Below are 22,222 nucleotides of genomic sequence, written 5' to 3' on the forward strand. Positions count from 1 at the left end.
ACTCCCTATTTTTCTTTCTTTCGTACAGTATACTTTAAAACTGGCAGGTTAAAAAACTAACTATATTATGATATTGAGATCGGATTATTTGTTTTCTTCTTTTGCTTTATTTTTTCACCGTATCGCCCGGCCCTAAGATCTGCTAACTTGGACTAATCACAAATAAAGAAACACAAATAATAAAGATAATAAAAATGTATTTACCGGTACACTAATTACATACAGTACCGATTAATATTTACACCAGTATTGATAAGGGACACCGATAATGATATCGGTATCGATTAATTCCTCACGATATACATCCCTAGCCATTATGGGATATTGTGTGTAGAATTTTGAGGACAAAAAATCATTTTTTTACATTTTGGAATAAGGCTGTAACATAACAAAATGTGAAAAAATTAAGCGCTGTAAATACTTTCTGGATGCACTGTATTTCAACTGCATTTGATTTGGCATGGCAAAATGTTGCGTTTAATGATGGAAACACTATGTTCCATAGAAAATACGGAAAACATAACAGAACATTTTACATTACGATACTCCTGTCTGCATCTTAGAAATATAATGTGCCTCCCATACAAAGAAAAATACATTCTCTCATCAGTACACAGCGGGAATATTCTTGTTGACTACTCAACAGTAGCAGGTGCATCTGGCATTAGAGTGTCCTGTTCAAGGACACTTTGACAAGTCCACCAGGATTGATGATTGCAGAACAGCCACTCCAGTGCTGTGAAGTACGAATATCTCGCTTGGAGAATACAGGGGCTTATTTCAAACCCAGGCAAAGAAAATTCCAATGTAACCCAAGATCATCCATCCATCCATTTATGCTTATTTGAGAGAAGCCCAGACTTCACTCTCACCAGCCACTTCGTCCAGCTCCTCCCGGGAGATCCCGAGGCATGCAGACCAGCTGAGAGATATAGTCCGCCCAAAGTGTCCTGGGTCGTGCCAGTGGCCTCCTACTGGTCTGACGTGCCCAAAACACCTCCCCAGGGAAGCGTCCGGGGGGCATCCTGACCAGGTTCCTCCCAAGATAATGTTTTTTTTGTTTGGACAAAAAACCGTTTGGCTGGCCTGAATATTTACTGGAGAAGTTTGCATGTAAGATGATAAGAATACGTAACAATTTTGACAAATATCAGGTTGTGGTAAATTTCATGATCTAAGATCTAACATGTACAGTGATCCGGAAAGTATTCACAGCACTTCACTTTTTCCACATTTTATGTTACTGCCTTATTCCAAAATGGAATAAATGTATTTTTGTCCTCAAAATTCTGCAGACAATACCCCATATTTTTAGATTTTAATGACAACATGAAAAGTTGTTTTTTTTCATTTTGCAAATGTATTAAAAAACAAAAAAGTAAAACAATCCCAATCTCTTCTCTTCTTGGTTGTCCATCGAATCCGATGATGACATCCACTTCTGACTAACGATGGACTCTCTGTGACGCGCTGTGAATACTTTCCGGATGCACTGTATGTTTATGAAGAATTAGTTAATATAGTAGTGATGTCTTTTAGTGTGACACCCATAACTACTTAGACACTAACTAGCCTATTTTACAAAGATATGTCATATTAAAACAATGACAGAAGAGATGGCAATAAACTACCTTTGCCGTTTACACAGAACCCAATTAATGTGGGTTATATTGTCTGTCTATCTGTGTTGGCCCTGCGATGAGGTGGCGACTTGTCCAGGGTGTACCCCGCCTTCCGCCCGATTGTAGCTGAGATAGGCTCCAGCACCCCCCTCGACCACGAAAGGGATAAGCGGTAGAAAATGGATGGATGAATGGATGGATTGTCGCAACCGTGTGCACTTTCACACACCAAAGCCCCATGCCCAGATTTGGAAAATGGAGCACCATTCAGTGGCAATTTTCCTAAATATTCTAACACTGGCAATGTCACGTGCATCTGCAGAGCATGCTTCATGTTGAACTACAAAACACAGTAAAGATTAGGACCTCGTACCAAATTGGTGCAGATGCAGATAGGAGTGAGGAAGAGTTACTTCACAATGATGATTCTCAGAGAACTATCTAAACAGCTCTCAAAGATTCAAATTAACACCATTAAAATAACAGCCGGTGATGCAGCCATATGGCCGGTGACCTTATGGAAACGATGAAATCATGCAGTTAGTGAAGCATTTAGGATGCAGATTACTTTAGGGCTGCTGCTACTGTGGGAGCATGACGCCGAAATTATGTCCTACAAAGTGATGGCGGCAGGAATGTGGCATGCAGGCTTGTGCCTCTCGCCAAAAAAAAAAAGTGACCCTAAAGGGTTTAGGGTCTTGTGCAGATTGAGAACCTCAATGCCTCTCAGTCACATTTGCTCTTATTCATCCTGACTAACAGATGCCTGAGCACGAAGAGACAGACAAGACAGATGGGCTGAGGGTGCTGAAGCAGCAGCTTGGATTGTTATCACTGAAATGCCGCCAAAGGTGACGATTCATGAGAGGTAAATGGAACTGTCAAGAAAGTGGGAAATACTCTTAATGGCTCATGGCATTTGGTTGAACAGACTTCTTCCAAACAATTAAAAATATTACAGCTGCAATATATTAATATTTAACCATTTTTTGAGCCTAGAATCCAGTGTTTATATGCTGACATGTATCTTTTGAGTTATAAAAAGCTGTCTCTCAGGGTTCTAAGATATTGTATATTTACAGTAATATAAAATCCCTCAGTGACAAGAGAACAGATGGTTGTGGTTTACTAGCACCCAACACCATCATGTATACATAACAAATCTTATACGATTCACAAGAGAGCGAGAGAGAGGTTATTACAGTGGGTCAGGACTAAAACACAACTGGGTAATAAATGTCAGCTCTTATTAAGAGCTGTTAAAATTAAACTTTGTTATTTACTTATGACATATTAAACAGCTTTGGTGTTCACCAGTGCAATTATCTGCTGCAGTGCCCACAGCACAGCTTCATTATCAATTGTGTCCTCTTTTTATTAGGACTGTCACTATGTGACTGAGATCCTAGTATCCACTCAGGAGGCAACCGTGACCTTCCACACAAGTATAATCACTGTGAAAATGTAAAGAAAAGCGGTTCAGCTTACCTGCGTCCTTCATTAGCAGCTGAACAGGATCTGACACATTTGTTGGGCCTGCAACACAAACACATTAAGTCTTTCATTCTTGAAAGAACTTCTTTCCTCATCGATGATCTGCGTTGAGATAATGCAAACATTATTATGCAAACGTATTATCCCCTTCGTTACAGTTCATTTGCTCAGGTGTAAACACAGTAATTGCACTCAGAAAGGCATCTGGTTACAAATACACTCTGGAAAAGTTTGGGATATTTATGTAATGCGTTCTGTTTTGACAGACTAGTTTGGGGGTCGGGTCATTACTATTAATATGAGTAATAAGTAATACAATCAACATGGGACAGGACACATTCTTTGCTTTATGCAAATGGTTGTTTATCCAACATTATGCTTTTATAAAACCCTCAACATAAAATGGACACAAAAACTCTTTGACAAACACACCACAGCCAGAGCGGTCCCCATTTTCAGCCCTGGAGTTTCCTAATGTTTTAAGGTATTAAACATCTGGTTTCTAACACTTTGTCATTCTGTGAATATTTCTGAATTGTAATTTCTAATTTAGAGCAAATTGGGTTTCTTTACGTTGTAGATTTATGTGAACATGAGTGGAAGTGCTACTATTCCACATATCCAAAGCTAATAGATAGGTTTCTCTACAATCAACTGCACCTCTATTATAAAAAATACATTATCTATAAGTCCTAAAGGGGAACTGCACTTTTATTGGAATTTTGCCTATCGTTCACAATCATTATAAGTGACATGACGATTGATGTACTCTTTTTAATGCATACTAAATATTAAATAAATAGAGCCTTTTGGAGCCGTTTTATTCTGCCTATAAAGCCACCCCAAAAAACATCCAAACACCTCCATTAGGATTTTATATACATTATGTAAATATATATGCAATGTAGTAATGGACACAATAACGATACATTTTAATATTTAAGTATTTTGATCATTTTGATCATTAATTTAAAAAATGAATGTTTTTTTTTCTTTATCACTGATTATTACTCACTGCAGACTTCATGAGAGCCAACAAATATAATTAAACATCACTTACTGTATAAGGTCTGCTGTCAATAGGATGTCGACTGCAAGGATGTTCATAAATTCCCATTTACATGAAGAATGTCTCATAATCCTCAATAAAAATCAGGGTGGGGGGTGAAAGGACCAAGCGTCTTTTTGTGTCGTTCTTGCCAGTTCCTATATATGCGGTCCCCTCCGAGGTTTCTCATTGTGCCCATTGGGTTGAGTTTTTTCTTGCCCTGATGTGGGATCTGAGCCGAGGATGTCATTGTGGCTTGTGCAGCCCTTTAAGACATTTGTGACTAAGGGCTATATAAATAAACTTTGATTGATTGATTAATTGATATACACTACCGTTCAAAAGTTTGGGGTCACATTGAAATGTCCTTATTCTTGAAGGAAAAGCACTGTACATTTCAATGAAGATAACTTTAAACTAGTCTTAACTTTAAAGAAATACACTCTATACATTGCTAATGTGGTAAATGACTATTCTAGCTGCAAATGTCTGGTTTTTGGTGCAATATCTACATAGGTGTATAGAGGCCCATTTCCAGCAACTATCACTCCAGTGTTCTAATGGTACAATGTGTTTGCTCATTGGCTCAGAAGGCTACTTGATGATTAGAAAACCCTTGTGCAATCATGTTCACACATCTGAAAACAGTTTAGCTCTTTACAGAAGCTACAAAACTGAACTTCCTTTGAGCAGATTGAGTTTCTGGAGCATCACATTTGTAGGTTCAATTAAACGCTCAAAATGGCCAGAAAAAGAGAACTTTCATCTGAAACTCGACAGTCTATTCTTGTTCTTAGAAATTAAGGCTATTCCACAAAATTGTTTGGGTGACCCCAAACTTTTGAACGGTAGTGTACATACAGTACATAATATGTATATATTATATATGTACATACACTACCGTTCAAAAGTTTGGGGTCACATTGAAATGTCCTTATTTTTCAATGAAGATAACTTTAAACTAGTCTTAACTTTAAAGAAATACACTCTATACATTGCTAATGTGGTAAATGACTATTCTAGCTGCAAATGTCTGATTTTTGGTGCAATATCTACATAGAGGCCCATTTCCAGCAACTATCACTCCAGTGTTCTAATGGTACAATGTGTTTGCTCATTGGCTCAGAAGGCTAATTGATGATTAGAAAACCCTTGTGCAATCATGTTCACACATCTGAAAACAGTTTAGCTCGTTACAGAAGCTACAAAACTGACCTTCCTTTAAACAGATTGAGTTTCTGGAGCATCACATTTGTGGGGTCAATTAACCGCTCAAAATGGCCAGAAAAAGAGAACTTTCATCTGAAACGCGACAGTCTATTCTTGTTCTTAGAAATGAAGGCTATTCCACAAAATTGTTTGGGTGACCCCAAACTTTTGATCGGTAGTGTATACACATACATATATGATATATACACTACCGTTCAAAAGTTTGGGGTCACATTGAAATGTCCTTATTTTTTAAGGAAAAGCACTGTACTTTTCAATGAAGATAACTTTAAACTAGTCTTAACTTTGCTAATGTGGTAAATGACTATTCTAGCTGCAAATGTCTGTTTTTTTGTGCAATATCTACATAGGTGTATAGAGGCCCATTTCCAGCAACTATCACTCCAGTGTTCTAATGGTACAATGTGTTTGCTCATTGGCTCAGAAGGCTAATTGATGATTAGAAAACCCTTGTGCAATCATGTTCACACATCTGAAAACAGTTTAGCTCGTTACAGAAGCTACAAAACTGACCTTCATTTGAGCAGATTGAGTTTCTGTAGCATCACATTTGTGGGGTCAATTAAACGCTCAAAATGGCCAGAAAAAGAGAACTTTCATCTGAAACTCGACAGTCTATTCTTGTTCTTAGAAATGAAGGCTATTCCACAAAATTGTTTGGGTGACCCCAAACTTTTGAACGGTAGTGTACATATATATGCAATATGTTAATCACACGTTATTACTCACTTGCATCATTTAAATAATTTACAAAAGACTACAATATTTGGACACACATGCAATTTTGTCAGAGTTTCATCCAGAAATTTTTTTTGAATTGTTTTACTTGTATGCACGTCATTTATTTGCTCAAAATTTGATAACAGTTTTATCTAAATTCCAGTCCGAGTGTATTTTGAAATGAAATCTGCCAGGAAGCACACCAGTCAGAGTCTCCATTGACCTGATCATTGACCGTATAACAACCCATGCCGCCTTTTGGGTAACCATCCGCGGTTATGGTAAAGGTGCATTTACTGTCAAGATAAATTGTGATTAATCTGTTATTTATTTATTATTCTTTCATTAATGCAGTATTTTTTGTGATTAATCACATGAATCAACTCGATATTTCTGGCAGCCATATAACCAACGAAAATGTAATTGTCATTGAAACGCAGGTGAAAAGTTGAATCCTGCACTACAAACATTGAGCAAACGTTTCAACATTAGCTTATGACAAAATCGCGAGAAGACTATGGCCACGTTTCGCACAAGTTGTGTTTTTTCTAGGTTCCGTCACTTTTTTTTTACCGGTCTGCTTTCTACCTCTATTAGTCCCTGTTGTACACTGAGCCCTCCAATCGACAGCTGACTCCCTTCAACCATCGAATTATCTAAGCTGCTGTCGCTCTTGCTTCGGTGGAATTCATTTCCACTCATGTCATTCGAAAGTGAAAGCAGCGTTGGGAGGCAAGGCCGGAAGCAAACCTTACAAAACAAGTGCTTGTGCAATGATGATGTAAATTCAGGAACAAAACAGATAAACAACAGCAGCAACACAAGTGAGGGGTGGGGAGCAGAGGGTTCTAGGGGAGTCAGAGGCATTTGTGTATGTGTGAATGTGGCTGAACAGTGGAGAGGTTTTAATGCTACACTGTCACCGGGGAGTCGAGGGTGCTGAAAAAGCTATAGATTTAATGTTACATGACCGCTAAAGGCAGCATGAAATAACCTACATGCTTTTCTTCTTTATGAAATATGTATAGGCTTACAGGAAGGCTATATCTCATGTACAACCCAGTTTTAATAGCAGGAAAACTGTGGCATACTGTGCATGTGCATCGATCAGGAGTAAGCGGGACACCTCTCTGATGCCAACTAAGAATGGGCAACAATTAGTTGATTAATTGAGGATTCATTTGCTTGTGGAATAATTTTGTTCAAATTGAAGCGTAAAGTAGTGTAGCACTTGGCTGCAACCAGCAGAGGTTCCAGTCTCAACTGGGAAGTGCAGATGTCTGTTGTGGTAAAACTCCTCCAAGCAGCAATTATCGGCTCAATGACAGTGCTGTAGAAGCAGGAGGTCTAAACACTCAGAGAGAGAGACTCATGTCACTTCACTGCTGATGGACATTGAGTAAATTAAAATGAAGGCTAGTGAAGTTGGCATACAGTATAGTGAAGATAGCACACAAGTATTTCTGCATTAGTTTAACTGTGTTTTCATTCGCGACGTTGACAGCAACCATTTTGACATGCTCATATTTCTCTGTACACACATTTCCCTCTATTTTATTTTGTTTTGTGTGGCATGTTTGTTTATATTGAAATTTAAGATTAAGATTAGTTTATTTCAAAGGGGATAATGCAATTTCATAAAACACATGACTACACATGGTTAAAAAAGCCAGAATAATCCAGAGGGCTAGTTTTCATCTGTAGTCCCCTGGCCATGATGTAAAAAAGGCAGTAAAATTACAATTTAAAAGGAAAAGAAAAGAAAGAGAGAGAAAAAGAAAAAAAGCACACAATACGTATACGATATGATAAAAAATAAAATACAACATCACAACATAACATTTATCATAGCATCAAAACAGGCTCATTTAAGTGCGGGCAGCTGTAGGCGTTGATAAGCCACATTTTCAATTTTTTTGTGAAGGCCTTGTATGTTGTGACCAGTTTAACCTCCTCAGGTACTGAGTTCCACACATTTGCACTCCTTACTGACCAGGCCGACTTACTGAAAGTGCTCCTGCGCAGAGGAATATAACAGTCACCTCTGACAGAGCCTCGAGTGACACGCTCACGGCTGTTTTTTTGGCTGATGAATTCTGCCAGAGGATCTGGAGCCAATTTATGCAGTGCTTTATAGGTCACTTTTAAGTCTGCCACAGTGTGAAGGCTGTCCCAGTTTAAAATACTGTATTGTTTTAGAATGGCACAGTGATGATAGTGCCTAGGTTTTTTATCCATAACCTTAATTGCTCGTTTGTAAAAGATTTCCAATGGGTTTTTTTTAACTCTGACCAGCCTGAGACCAGCTGGTAAGGCAATAGTTGAAGTGGCTGAAAATAATCGAATGCAAATACAATTTTGCAGCTTCAGTTGACATTTCATTTCGAATTGCACGAATATTTGCGAGATTAAACTTGATTATTTTACACATTTTGCCAATATGGGCTTTAAAGGAAAGCTCTGAATCTAGTATTAACCCAAGATATTTATTTTGGCTGACAATTTGTATTCTTTCTCCATGTGTGTCGGGGTTAGATGACACTTTTTTTGTTTTAGTTACATACATGCCAACACTTTTAGAAACTTGGCCACAAGCTCGACTGTCACTCTGACTGTTGTTTTTGTCTTGTGTTATAAGGCATATTTTGAACTACCATATTTTTCGGACTATAAGTCGCAGTTTTTTTCATAGTTTGGCCGGGAGTGCGACTTATACTCAGGAGCGACTTATGTGAAAAATTATTAACACATTACCGTAAAATATCAAATAATATTATTTAGCTCATTCACGTAAGAGACTAGACGTATAAGATTTCATCGGATTTAGCGATTAGGAGTGACAGATTGTTTGGTAAACGTATAGCATGTTCTATATGTTATAGTTATTTGAATGACTCTTACCATAATATGTTACGTTAACATACCAGGCACATTCTCAGTTGGTTAATTTTGCGTCATATAACGTACACTTTTCAGCCTGTTGTTCACTATTCTTTATTTATTTTAAATTACCTTTCAAATGTCTATTCTTGGTGTTGGGTTTTATCAAATACATTTCCCCAAAAAATGCGACTTATACTCCAGTGCGACTTATATATGTTTTTTTCCTTCTTTATTATGCATTTTCGGCAGGTGCGACTTATACTCCGGTGCGACTTATAGTCCGAAAAATATGGTAATTGCTTCTTGAAATAAAGACATCTAATAATAATAATAATAATAATAATACCTTGGATTTATATAGCGCTTTTCTAAGTACCCAAAGTCGCTTTACATGTAGAACCCATCATTCATTCACACCTGGTGGTGGTAAGCTACCTTCATAGCCACAGCTGCCCTGGGGTAGACTGACGGAAGCTTGGCTGCAATTTGCGCCAACGGCCCCTCCGACCACCACCTATCATTCATCATTCAATTCACCGGTGTGAGTGGCACCGGGGGCAAGGGTGAAGTGTCCCGCCCAAGGACACAACGGCAGCGATTTTTTGGATGGTAAGAGGCGGGGAGCGAACCTGCAACCCTCAGGTTTCTGGCACGGTTGCTCTACCCACTACGCCATGCCGCCCCATCTATGCGACAAAAAATACACTTAGAAAAAAAGAGGACATTATTTGACCGTCAAATGCCCATCCCTAATTCAAATAACCCTCTTATTAGCAGATGTTAACAGTGAACAGAATGTACTACACATAAATAGTGCCACTCTAAATTGAACTGAGACTGGACTTAGCCTTGGTTTTTCGTAAAAGGCATAAAAAAAACAAATACCGTAAGAGTTTTAGTAGAAAAAAAAAAATGCTTACATACACTACCGTTCAAAAGTTTGGGGTCACATTGAAATGTCCTTATTTTTGAAGGAAAAGCACTGTACTTTTCAATGAAGATAACTTTAAACTAGTCTTAACTTTAAAGAAATACACTCTATACATTGCTAATGTGGTAAATGACTATTCTAGCTGCAAATGTCTGGTTTTTGGTGCAATATCTACATAGGTGTATAGAGGCCCATTTCCAGAAACTATCACTCAGTGTTCTAATGGTACAATGTGTTTGCTCATTGGCTGAGAAGGCTAATTGATGATTAGAAAACCCTTGTGCAATCATGTTCACACATCTGAAAACAGTTTAGCTCGTTACAGAAGCTACAAAACTGACCTTCCTTTGAGCAGATTGAGTTTCTGGAGCATCACATTTGTGGGGTCAATTAAACGCTCAAAATGGCCAGAAAAAGAGAACTTTCATCTGAAACTCGACAGTCTATTCTTGTTCTTAGAAATGAAGATTATTCCACAAAATTGTTTGGGTGACCCCAAACTTTTGAACGGTAGTGTATATTGTATAGAGAAACATAGTAAGCAGGCGAGTAGTTTTAAAAAGCAATTCGTCTTGAAGAGATTGTTAACTAACCTTTGAGATTCTGCACCATATCCAAAAGCACTGGTGTCAGCGTCTGGCTGTAGTTGTGGAAAATATCCAAGAATAATACTTCTGTACAGGGCTAGAGCAAAAACACACAGAAAGAGACAGGCAAATTACAAATTTTTCCTCGTTTTTAAACTCATATAGTCTTGTCTCCTGAGGTATTTTGGGGCAGTAAGCAGTGAGGTACTGTAAATAAAATGTGTTTAAAAAAAGGAATACAGTAAAACAGCCTGTCTGTTTAACAAAAAGTAATAGGAATATTACAGGACTCCAGTAGTAGTAGTTCATTTGCTTTTAGTGCCTTGTCAGTGCCTAAAGATTACAAAGCAGATGACTCCTCTAAAAAAGCCAATTATTTAGACAGATGAAGATACTGGGTCATTTATAATCAAGAGCTGCAATTCATGACCACGGAAGAAATAGTCAGACAGTGACATGTTATCCATGAGGCATCCTGAGCGATTCCCCTCACCATAGCATGATGTGACAAAGGTTAATAAGATAGGATGTGCACGACAGTGAAAATGCTTCAGTGCTGCCGATGAAAAATAAGAAGCAGACGTACGTCTACTAACATGGACTTCAAGTATGTTTTGTAGGTATGTAGATTGGATATTTGTGTGAGCGAATATTAAGTGTGAGACATATTCTGGTTACAGATAGAAAAGTGGTTTCTCGAGCAGTGGCTAAGAATAATGTAGAAGTAGGCATAAAATCACCTTTTGATTTTACTTACTTACCTCTAGCCCACTGTCGTCTATCTTTGCCCAATAACTTGGCTGTGGTTTAATATACAGTGTAAATAGCGTGTAATGTACCAGTTTCTTTGTAAATATGTACAGTATATATGTATGCACATTTATTTTTGGTAGTTTTAGTGTATGTTAATAAATGTATAGAAGTTGTACTTTGTGTTATTTGTTGTAATTGTAATAAAATATGTAACTTTAGTATTTTTACTTTCTCTTTGCAGTACATGGTTTGATGGCTGATAATTGTTTTTGAGTTTATGGTTAATGGTTGAAGTTTATTTCAAACATGCGTGGAGTTACAAGGTACATCACAATTTCCAGTTTCTCTTGCCGCAAAGCTCAGTCAATCTTACCCGTTTTCTGATTCCTAGCAATTAGTAGCACATTCAATTAACCTCCTTTTTTCCATTTGTAAACAATTTACTCCATAAATAATAAATAATACTGTTCTCAAAAAAATAAGTTGAATAGGTTGTAATTCAAATAGTGAGATAAGTAAGATTATTTCAATTTCAATAAAGTTCAAAATGTTTAACATATTTCTTCTTTGTATTTTGTAAACACTGAATTTGAACAGTTTCTTAAACTGGATCATGTTAGTACTTTGTTTGACTTCTTTGCTTAATCCATTTCATAATTTCATTCAACATACTAATATGCTAAAGGTTTTAAGTGTTGTACATGCATACGAATGTTTTAAACTACATTTTTATGAGGTTATTTTTATCCTCTCTTGTTGAGAACGTACATGTTTGGGTAGCAGGTTATTGTTTCCTTTGTGCATAATTTTTGCTGTTTGTTAATTCACTAAATCGTTGAATATCAATATTTTTGATTCAACAAATAAAGGATGTTCTCGATATCCAACATTATGTATTATTCTGACTGACTTACTTTGTAACACGGTTAGTAAATAAAGTGTACCAGTATGTTTATCGTTATTTCCCCACATTTCTATACAATAACTCACAGATGGTAACACAACCGAGCAGTAGTGTATATTAAGTGATTTTTTTTGTCCAATACTGGTTTTTTTCTTTTCATCAATGTATTTCTTGCCACCTTATTAAATGGAAACTGGTGTTTGTTTCCAGTCTTATGAATTGGTGCAACTTTTGCTATTTTTTATTTTGTTTGGGTATTTGCCAGTTTGAAACGATAGGTTACTGGTGTGCGTTAAAGTTTCTGAAATCTCTTCTATAACCTTTTCTTATCGTTTCCATATAAAATCCATTACATCAGTTGAGGTTTTGGATTTACATTTATTTGCAATATTAATTATTACCTTTTTATTACTTCCATGAGTAACATCGAGTTAGGATTTCCATCTATTGTATAATTCAGGTCCTAAACTGACACGGTCTGGAATCCTTTCCTCCAGTTTAGGTCCAATATTTACAAAATATTTATTTAAGCTTGCTTTCTTGTCCCAATGATCCTAGGAGCTTTGTTGTCCGGGGGTTTCTATGCCCCCTGGTAGGGTCTCCCGAGACAAACAGGTCCTAGGTGAGGGATCAGACAAGGAGCAGCTCCAAGACCTTTATGGAAATGAAAAAACATGGACTCAGATTTCCCTCGCCCGGACGCGGGTCACCTGGGCCCCCCTTTGGAGTCAGGCCCGGAGGTGGGGCACGATGGCAAACGCCTGGTGGCCAAGCCTGTCCCCGTAGGGCCCGGCCGGGCACAGCTCGATGATGCAATGTGGGTCCCCCCTCCAATGGGCTCACCAATCATAGGAGGGGCCATAGAGGTCGGGTGCCTTGTGAGCTGGGCGACTGCCGAAGGCTGGGCACTTGGCGGTCCGATCCTCGGCTACATAAGCTAGATCTTGGGACGTGGAACGTCACCTCGCTGGAGGGGAAGGAGCCTGAGCTGGTGCGCGAGGTGGAGAAGTTCTGGCTAGATATAGTCACTCACTTTGACGCACAGCAAGGGCTCTGGAACCAGTTCTCTCGAGAGGGGCTGGACTCTCTTCCACTCTGGCGTTGCACGCAGTGAGAGGCGAAGGGCTGAGGTGGCAATTCTTGTTGCCCCTAGGGTCAAAGCCTGCATGTTGGAGTTTAAACCTGTAGACGAGAGGGTAGCTTCCCTCCACCTTCGGGACGGGTCCTGACTGTTGTTTGTGCTTTACGCACCAAACAGCAGGTCAGAGTACCCACCCTTTTTGGATTCCCTCGAGGGAGAACTAGAGACTTCTCCCTCAGGTGATTCCCCTGTTTTGCTGGGTGACTTCAACGCTCATATTGGCAACGACAGTGAAACCTGGGAAGAATGGCCGCCCGGATCTGAACACAAGTGGTGTTTTGTTATTGGACTTTTGTGCTCGTCACAGATTGTCCATAATGTTCAAACATAAGGGTGTCCATATGTGCATTTGGCACCAGGACACTCTGAGCTGCAGTTTCATGATCGACTATGTAGTTGTGTCATCGATTTGCGGTCTCATGTTTTGGACACTCGGGTGAAGAGAGGGGCGGAGATTTCTACCAAATAACAACCTGGTGGTGAGTTGGCCCCGATGGTGGGGGTGGATGCCAGACAGACCTGGGAGGCCCAAACACATTGTGAGGGTCTGCTGGGAACGTCTAGCAGAGTCTCCTGTCAGAGAGAGTTTCAATTCCCACTTCCGTAAGAACTTTGAACATGTCACGAAGAAGGCGCTGGATATTAAGTCAGAGTGGACCATGTTCCCTACCTCTAATGTCGAGGCGGCCGATTGGAGTTGTGGCCGCAAGGTGGTTGGTGCCTGTCGTGGCAGTAATCCTATAACCCGCTGGTGGACACCAGCGATGAGGGATGACGTCAAGCTGAAGAAAGAGACTTATCGGGTCCTTTTTGCTCCTGGGACTCCGGAGGCAGCAGACAGGTACCGATAGGCCAAGCGGTGTGCGGCTTCAGCGGTCGCGGTGGCAAAAACTCGGACATGGTGGGAGTTCGAGGAAGCCATGGAAAACGACTTCCAGGCGGCTTTGAAGCGATTCTGGACCACCATTTGGAAGGGGAAGCAGTTCACTGTCAACACCGTGTATGGTGAGGATGGTGAGCTGACCTCGACTGCGGATGTTGTGGATCGGTGGAGGGAATACCTTGAAGACCTCCTCAATCCCACCAACACGTCTTCCTATGAGGAAGCAGTTCCTGGGGAATCTGTGGTGGGCTCTCCTATTTCTGGGGATGAGGTTGCCGATGTAGTTAAAGAGCTCCTCGGTGGCAAGTTCCCGGGGGTGGATGAGATCTGCCCAGAGTTCCTTAAGGCTCTGGATGCTGTTGAGCTGTCTTGGTTGACAAGACTCTCCAACATTGAGTGGACATCAAGGGCGGTACCTCTGGATTGGCAGACCGGGGTGGTGGTTCCTCGCTTTAAGAAGGGGAACCGGAGGGTGAGTTCCAACTATCGTGGGATCACATTCCTCAGCAATCTTTTGTGTTGTTTCAATAATTTTTAGGAATGTAGATGGGTGTGCTCTTAAATCTAGGTTTTCTTGTTCAATGGTCCCTTAAAACAGAGTAGTGTTGATGTTGAATTTAGATGTTTTCGTCAGACTCCATTATCGTCGTGAAAGCGCTGTCAACGTTAATATTTGTCCAGATCTTTGTGGCTTTGACAACAAGTACTCTAGCTTCTGGACCTCCATTCAACTTAATGTAGATTTTACAATTGCCGCTCCAAGTTCAATGAATTGTCCGCTGCTTCCTCAAGTCACGTGCTTTCTTGGCAATTCCAGCATTATGTTTGGTAAGGTGCTCATACAAGTACACATTTTAACCTGCAGCTTTTTCTTTGTTTTAGCACTGTGATTTTGGACTTTTTGTTAGCAAGTTTTGCAAGGATGACTAGAGAGGTTTTGGTGCTTCTTCCATTCATTGATAGAATTACTATCGACTTCAATTTCTTTTGAATGCAGAAAGTTGACCACTTGTGGCTCTGCTGAGGCAACATCCATTTCATCCTCGCGTAGGATCTTGGTTTAGTTTGGTGCCCTGTTAGGATGGTATCATTCATTTGTTTATGCTGATCCATTTAATCTATGATTATCTTCAGAATTATGTTCTCTTGTTGTAGAACTTTCATTTCCTGATGCACTGCAGTATTTTCCTCCCGGAGAATCTTCCATTCTTGTCTCATTGCAGTTTGTTACTTAAGGAGCTTCATCACATATTATTGGAGCTCGGTTTGCTCTTTTAAGAGATTCTTCAAATTCGTCTTGATGTCCCAATGCACCATTTTCCTAGGTTTTTTTGGGTTTACATGCTTTATATATTTTCTTGGAGGCTTCTCATATCTTCTCTGTGATCTGAGCTAATCTTTTCTATTTTTTGTCACACCAATGGAATGTCTTGCTTCCCTTTGTGTCCTGTATGCAGAGACTCATTTGATCCAGCTTTTAATATCGTAGCTTTAGCAGCCTGCTTATGGCGGTTTCGCGCTTTGAGTACCTTGAAGGTAGAAAAGCGCTATACAAGTATAACCCATTTATCATTTAATTTATTTATTTCCTCATAGCAACTTGCAGCATTTTTTACCTATATATTTCAACAAATCTGTACCTTGCGCCGATAAGAGATCAACTAGAGGTGTCAGCTCGTCAACTGAGATCACTGTGTGTGGTCAGAAACACTTTAAAACTGCTTCAAACTCTTGCTGCTTAATCTCTGTGTGACTTCTGGCTGCTAGGCAACCGCTTTGAATTGCAGAAGTAGCTGCTGGCTTGAGGCTAACAGCTCTTCCAATTCGCTTTTTCCAGCAAATATGTGCCTCTCATTCGGACCAAGAGCAGTTTAAAGATGCCAGCAAACACTCCTGTTGCTGTGATCACAATTAGTAGTCAGGAAATCTTGAAAATTCTATAAAAAATAAACATTTAAATAAAAACCTGGTAGCAAAAGCGTTCTTTCCCGTTGACAAGAAATTAGTTTAATAGAAATTAAACGCAATAAATTAAAAAGTAAAGATGTCCTTAAGAAAAAGGGACATTTTTATGAAAAGTGTAAGTAAATATAGAGACCGTATATTTATTTAGAACCTTATGCAAAGGTAGAATAAATTATTATTAGATAAATATAAATATATTTCACACTACTGATAAATAGATATATTTTACACTATACATATGGCCATAATATACAGCAGGATGGACTAAAGTTACACTAACAGTAAAAATGGGTTCAACTAGGCGCAATCTATTATACAAATGTTGTAACGCATCACACTTGCTGCAGAAAAGGAAAAGATAAGTTTAAAATTTTTTTATTTGTGACAAAGGATACAAACCCTGTTCTCGTCGTCTTCCATTTCCATAGGTGGCACTGATTTGACATACAAGTGTTTTGAGTTATGGAACCAATTAAGCTCATAACCTGGGGTACCACTATAGTATATATGTATTGCCTCCTATTACTAGTTGTCTAGTTTATATCTATTAAAAACTTTGCCGTACACAAAAATAGTTTTTTTTCCCCCCCACAGGGCAGCACTGCTGGTATAATAATACAAAACAAGAAAAAGAAGTGTTTACGCTGCGAGTGGGAGTATGTGTTTCTTTGTGACAGGGAACCATTCAGTACATTTAATATGATTAGTGAGTGGGGTTAACAACACCTAGACACGGATAATAAATTAGAGTGCAGTACAAGAAATCCACATGTGCTTTTACTTAATGATTCTGATTCTACAAGTTTATAAGAGTTACTTACCCGTAAACTATATTTCCATGAGTCACCACCCGTCTCCTCAACAGCTAAAAAGGAGAGAGGTAATAGAGGGTCAAATGGTGTTTGGCAACATGAAGATTTAACCCTAATTTGTAAAGTTTCTTCATTATTCAAGCTCAAGTCTAAATAACCCTAACCCCACATATCTGGTTAAAAACAGTTTCTTAAAACGATGCTGCCTAATTTAGATACTATAAAGCAGCTAATGGGCTTGTGGCTCTAATTAAGCTTTGTCCTGTTTTTGTTGCGTTACAAAAAATAAAATATGATGCAGTCTGTAGAAAAAGTAGGGCTGGACGACTATGGCAAAAATAATAATCACGATTATTTTTGATTGATATTGTAATCACGATTAAATACACGATTATTCATTAAATTGAAAACATGAGTATTTATTGTACCAACAAAACACAACTTTAATTATAGTTTAAAAAAACTGGATATAAATTAGCAACGAATAAACAACAAAAAGTAAAATGATAGCAATAGTAATAATACATTTAAATAACAATAGCAATATAAAAAACTAAAACATTCAGTTTTTCCAGTTTGTTTTTAATTCCTTTTTACCTTTTACACTTATTTTACCACCATACATGTCAAAAGAATTTAATGAAATGTTAATTAAATGCAAAAATCCTCACATTTTTAGTTGAATACATATTTGGACAAATTGGACGAGTATTTTAGGTCTACGCATAATAATTGTGTAAAAGTATCAATAAGTGCTTTAAGTACATTATGCTTGTGTAAAGTACTTTTTTGAAACCTTTATTTTGTTAGCGAAGTCAGACCAGATGTGGCGCACCAGACTATTATTGTGAAGGGGGAAAGTGTGCTGTGCTGCTGTTCTCAGCTTGACGAGTAAAGAGCAGACTTGAGGCTGTAAAAAAATAAGACCAAGCCTCTCAAATTGCGACCACTGTTTGTAGATTGAAGTTGTTCACAACACAAGCAGATGAGATGTGTTGTGGATGTATGGATTGTTCTTGATAGTTTTAGCTTCGTAGTTTAGTCGCCGATTCAAGTGGCCGTCTTAACATTGTTAGGTTCAGGACGGCCGGCGTTTTGAGTGTGTCGGGGGTAAATGAGCGCAAACAGAAACATTATTTTCTCAAATAAGGTCTCTTCTACTCAAAATTACAACATTTCACTCACATTTGTGTCGATTTCCCTGATATTATTTTTGCGTTAATAAGCGAATTCCGTTTTATTGGCCCGTTATCTGGTTACGTGAATCCGGAAATCATATGCCTTACTTTTTCTATTGTGATTATTGATAAAGCATCCTAGCGCTGTGTCAAATAAAAATTGCCACCATGGTGAGATTCCAAACTTCTAGTAGATATGTTCTTTTTTCCACTCATTCGCTCTTCATCTGTTTCACCACCACAAGCTCTGGAATTTGAATGCATTGTGCGACCCATTAATCGTTTTTTTTTCTTTTTCCCCCCCCAATCATAAGAAGACAATCGAAATTGCAATTAAAAATTAAATTAATAGTCCACCCCAAAGAAAAAATCCGACTAAATTGGTTAACTTGCATCTCTAAAAGGGCTTGTTGAGTCTGTCAATCTCACATGAAGCCCTGAGCAGCCTGGATTTAAATTGTGGTTTTACCAAAACTCTCAGGATCCTCTTCCCACATTGCCAGCTCTTCTTCTGTGAGGAGGAAATAATGGGAGACGAGCCGGCGTCCAATCTCTGTTAGCGTAGGGTGTGTGAAGAAAGCTGACTTGATCTTGTGAGCCTCAAGACTCTCGGGTTTACTGTCTATGATGACAACACAAAAAAGTTGTTAAAAACAACTTGAACCAAGTACACTGTGTTCTTTTGTTTCCGTTTCACAGGTTTTAACAATGATATGGATTGCAACCATGCAGAAAAAAACTGTATAGGTTCAGTCAGTCGATGCTGGATAAAGTCATGCCCTATTTCACTTTCATTATTGCTACATTGCTTTGAGCCCTGTTCTGCTCGAGAGGCTTCCTGTCTGTCTATAAGACTGACAGGTTGGGTCGAATAAATAAGTCAGACGGCTGCCAATAGCCAAACTGTTCACCCGAGGCTCGACATTCCTCTTAGCGACGTAACCTTGCTCCTTGCAATAATTTTATGTGTTCACTGGAAGGTGTGAACACCAAAGCAAAACCGTAACTGCTCAACTAAGTAGGAGTTAGTTCATGTCACGGCATATTCTAGCACATTTTAGCACCTCAGACATAATAGAGGAATTGGTGTTTGAATTGCAAATTTGAGTATTTCAAGGAGTGAATACAGGCTAACTGAAACGTGCATCTGATGAAAAGTCATGGCTTACCCTCAATGTTCTTGGCGGGTTTGTAGGCATCATTCTTCACAATCATCTTGATGAGGTTCATGCACTGGACTATGAAGCGCTCAAAGGTGACGCCTTCCCCTGCTGGCGTGAACACGTAGCTCACAGCAAATTCCAGTGAGCACTGGATTAGAGGTATGAACGCACAGGGATGGTAGTCCAAGAAATCTAACAACTAACAGAGTGGAGAACATACGGGAGAAGAAGTTTTAATATGTTGAACAAATTTGTCAAGTACAAAGACCAGGGCTGGGTAAACTGATCAATTGTGGATCGAATTTTTTATTTATTTTGCAATATCGATTCATAAGGCATAACATTGATTACCCCCCTTTTCCTTGTTTGCAAGATTAGTGTCTTAAAAGCGGCGTTTGTTGCAGCTTGATCTTAAATTTGAGCTGGTGTTCTGGGAAAAAACAAGCATTGTCCTGGAACTCATGCAGTCCCTGCATGTGTGTCACGAGGAATTCAGGAAATGTAATTTTGTCTCCCGTAACGTGCATCACTTTTGAAGGAATCGCTCACGCGAGTACAATCTTCAGCCATGTTAACACCGGGACACCGCAAAGGTAAAGATTGGCTGGGCCTGGCAGTTTATCAGCCTATCTCAAATCAGTCAAAAAAAAGGCAAATCCAATCCCACGATCGGAATCGGGATATCTCTACTTCCTGGCACAACATTATCACCTGATTCTCCACGGCCCATGAATATATACTATAATGGTAGCAACCGCAACTTTTGGGCAAAAGCAGCTTGTGCTTGAAGTGAACTACACTACATTCTGATCATGGAATGTAAACAGCTGTCAAGTGCACGAGAAAAAACAAGCGGACACTTACGGCCATCACAATAAAATCACTGTGTGTTACATCTTGTCTGACCTTGCTAACAAAATAAGAGTCCCAGAAGAATAGCTTACATAGTTACTGTTATTATTTTGTCCCTGAAGTAACAATAACATAATGCAATTTGTAGTAATGGAATGTTGAAATACAAGTATACTCCATCCATCCATCCATCCATCTTCTTCCGCTTATCTGAGGTCGGGTCGCGGGGGCAGCAGCTTAAGCAGGGAAGCCCAGACTTCCCTCTCCCCAGCCACTTCGTCCAGCTCCTCCCGGGGGATCCCGAGGCGTTCCCAGGCCAGCCGGGAGACATAGTCTTCCCAACGTGTCCTGGGTCTTCCCCGTGGCCTCCTACCGGTCGGACGTGCCCTAAACACCTCCCTAGGGAGGCGTTCGGGTGGCATCCTGACCAGATGCCCGAACCACCTCATCTGGCTCCTCTCGATGTGGAGGAGCAGCGGCTTTACTTTGAGCTCCCCCCGTATGGCAGAGCTTCTCACCCTATCTCTAAGGGAGAGCCCCGCCACCCGGCGGAGGAAACTCATTTCGGCCGCTTGTACCCGTGATCTTGTCCTTTCGGTCATAACCCAAAGCTCATGACCATAGGTGAGGATGGGAACGTAGATCGACCGGTAAATTGAGAGCTTTGCCTTCCGGCTCAGCTCCTTCTTCACCACAACGGATCGATACAGCGTCCGCATTACTGAAGACGCCGCACCGATCCGCCTGTCGATCTCACGATCCACTCTTCCCTCACTCGTGAACAAGACTCCGAGGTACTTGAACTCCTCCACTTGGGGCAGGGTCTCCTCCGCAACCCGGAGATGGCACTCCACCCGGAGATGGCACTCCACCAGAACCATGGATTCGGACTTGGAGGTGCTGATTCTCATCCCAGTCGCTTCACACTCAGCTGCGAACCGATCCAGCGAGAGCTGAAGATCCTGGCCAGATGAAGCCATCAGGACCACATCATCTGCAAAAAGCAGAGACCTAATCCTGCAGCCACCAAACCAGATCCCCTCAACGCCTTGACTGCGCCTAGAAATTCTGTCCATAAAAGTTATGAACAGAATCGGTGACAAAGGGCAGCCTTGGCGGAGTCCAACCCTCACTGGAAACGTGTCCGACTTACTGCCGGCAATGCGGACCAAACTCTGGCACTGATCATACAGGGAGCGGACCGCCACAATCAGACAGTCCGATGCCCCATACTCTCTGAGCACTCCCCACAGGACTTCCCGAGGGACACGGTCGAATGCCTTCTCCAAGTCCACAAAACACATGTAGACTGGTTGGGTGCATGGGAGTTTACAAGTATACTTTCACTTGCAATTCTATCCGTTTTAAAAAAATTAACTTTTGAGACGTTAAGAAAGTTTTAACTGTCCAAAGTTGTTTATGGTGAGGAGGGGATAACCAAGTACATTTGAGATCTTTTCAATATTTTAAGTGTAGATGAAAGTGAATTGTGAGTAATCGATTTAAAACCTTATGAATCAAAATCAAATTGTTTGGTAAAATAGCCATTATACCCAGCCCTAATGATGACACTACATATAGGCACAAATAAACTCACAACTTTAGTGTAGAGTATAATTGTCTTCTCCAATTTTTCACGACAAGGGCTATCTCGACCAATTTGTCGACCTGAAACACAAACACAGTTTTACAACAACAGCTACAGCCTGTATTCTTTTAAGTGTAATGTTGCATTATTCAGGCCTTTACTAATACATACAATATACATTAAATATGCACAGTTGAGCTCAAATAACCAATCTGACCGAAATGTACACTACCATTCAAAAGTTTGGGGTCACATTGAAATGTCCTTATTTTTGAAGGAAAAGCACTGTACTTTTCAATGAAGATAACTTTAAACTAGTCTTAACTTTAAAGAAATACACTCTATACATTGCTAATGTGGTAAATGACTATTCTAGCTGCAAATGTCTGGTTTTTGGTGCAATATCTACATAGGTGTATAGAGGCCCATTTCCAGCAACTATCACTCCAGTGTTCTAATGGTACAATG

The 22,222-nt window shown here is 39.7% G+C and overlaps 1 protein-coding gene across 2 annotated transcripts in view; it reads right to left on the reverse strand.

The window, feature by feature from the left end:
* Window positions 1-22,222, reverse strand: part of ipo11 (importin 11) — a 211,524-nt gene that overhangs the window by 138,185 nt on the left and 51,117 nt on the right. For both annotated transcript variants that reach the window (XR_009821728.1, XM_062025729.1), the window contains exons 9-14: window positions 21,764-21,834; window positions 19,321-19,513; window positions 18,621-18,773; window positions 16,983-17,026; window positions 10,522-10,612; window positions 3,111-3,158 (exon numbers count right to left, since the gene is read on the reverse strand). Coding sequence is in view for 1 of the 2 variants with exons in the window: in XM_062025729.1 (XP_061881713.1) it covers window positions 3,111-3,158; window positions 10,522-10,612; window positions 16,983-17,026; window positions 18,621-18,773; window positions 19,321-19,513; window positions 21,764-21,834 (600 nt within the window). In the remaining variant the exon portion in view is untranslated. The remainder of the gene's footprint in view (window positions 1-3,110; window positions 3,159-10,521; window positions 10,613-16,982; window positions 17,027-18,620; window positions 18,774-19,320; window positions 19,514-21,763; window positions 21,835-22,222) is intronic.

Source organism: Entelurus aequoreus, linkage group LG17 (assembly GCF_033978785.1).
Source record: "Entelurus aequoreus isolate RoL-2023_Sb linkage group LG17, RoL_Eaeq_v1.1, whole genome shotgun sequence".
In the NCBI taxonomy this organism is placed as follows: Eukaryota; Metazoa; Chordata; class Actinopteri; order Syngnathiformes; family Syngnathidae; genus Entelurus; species Entelurus aequoreus.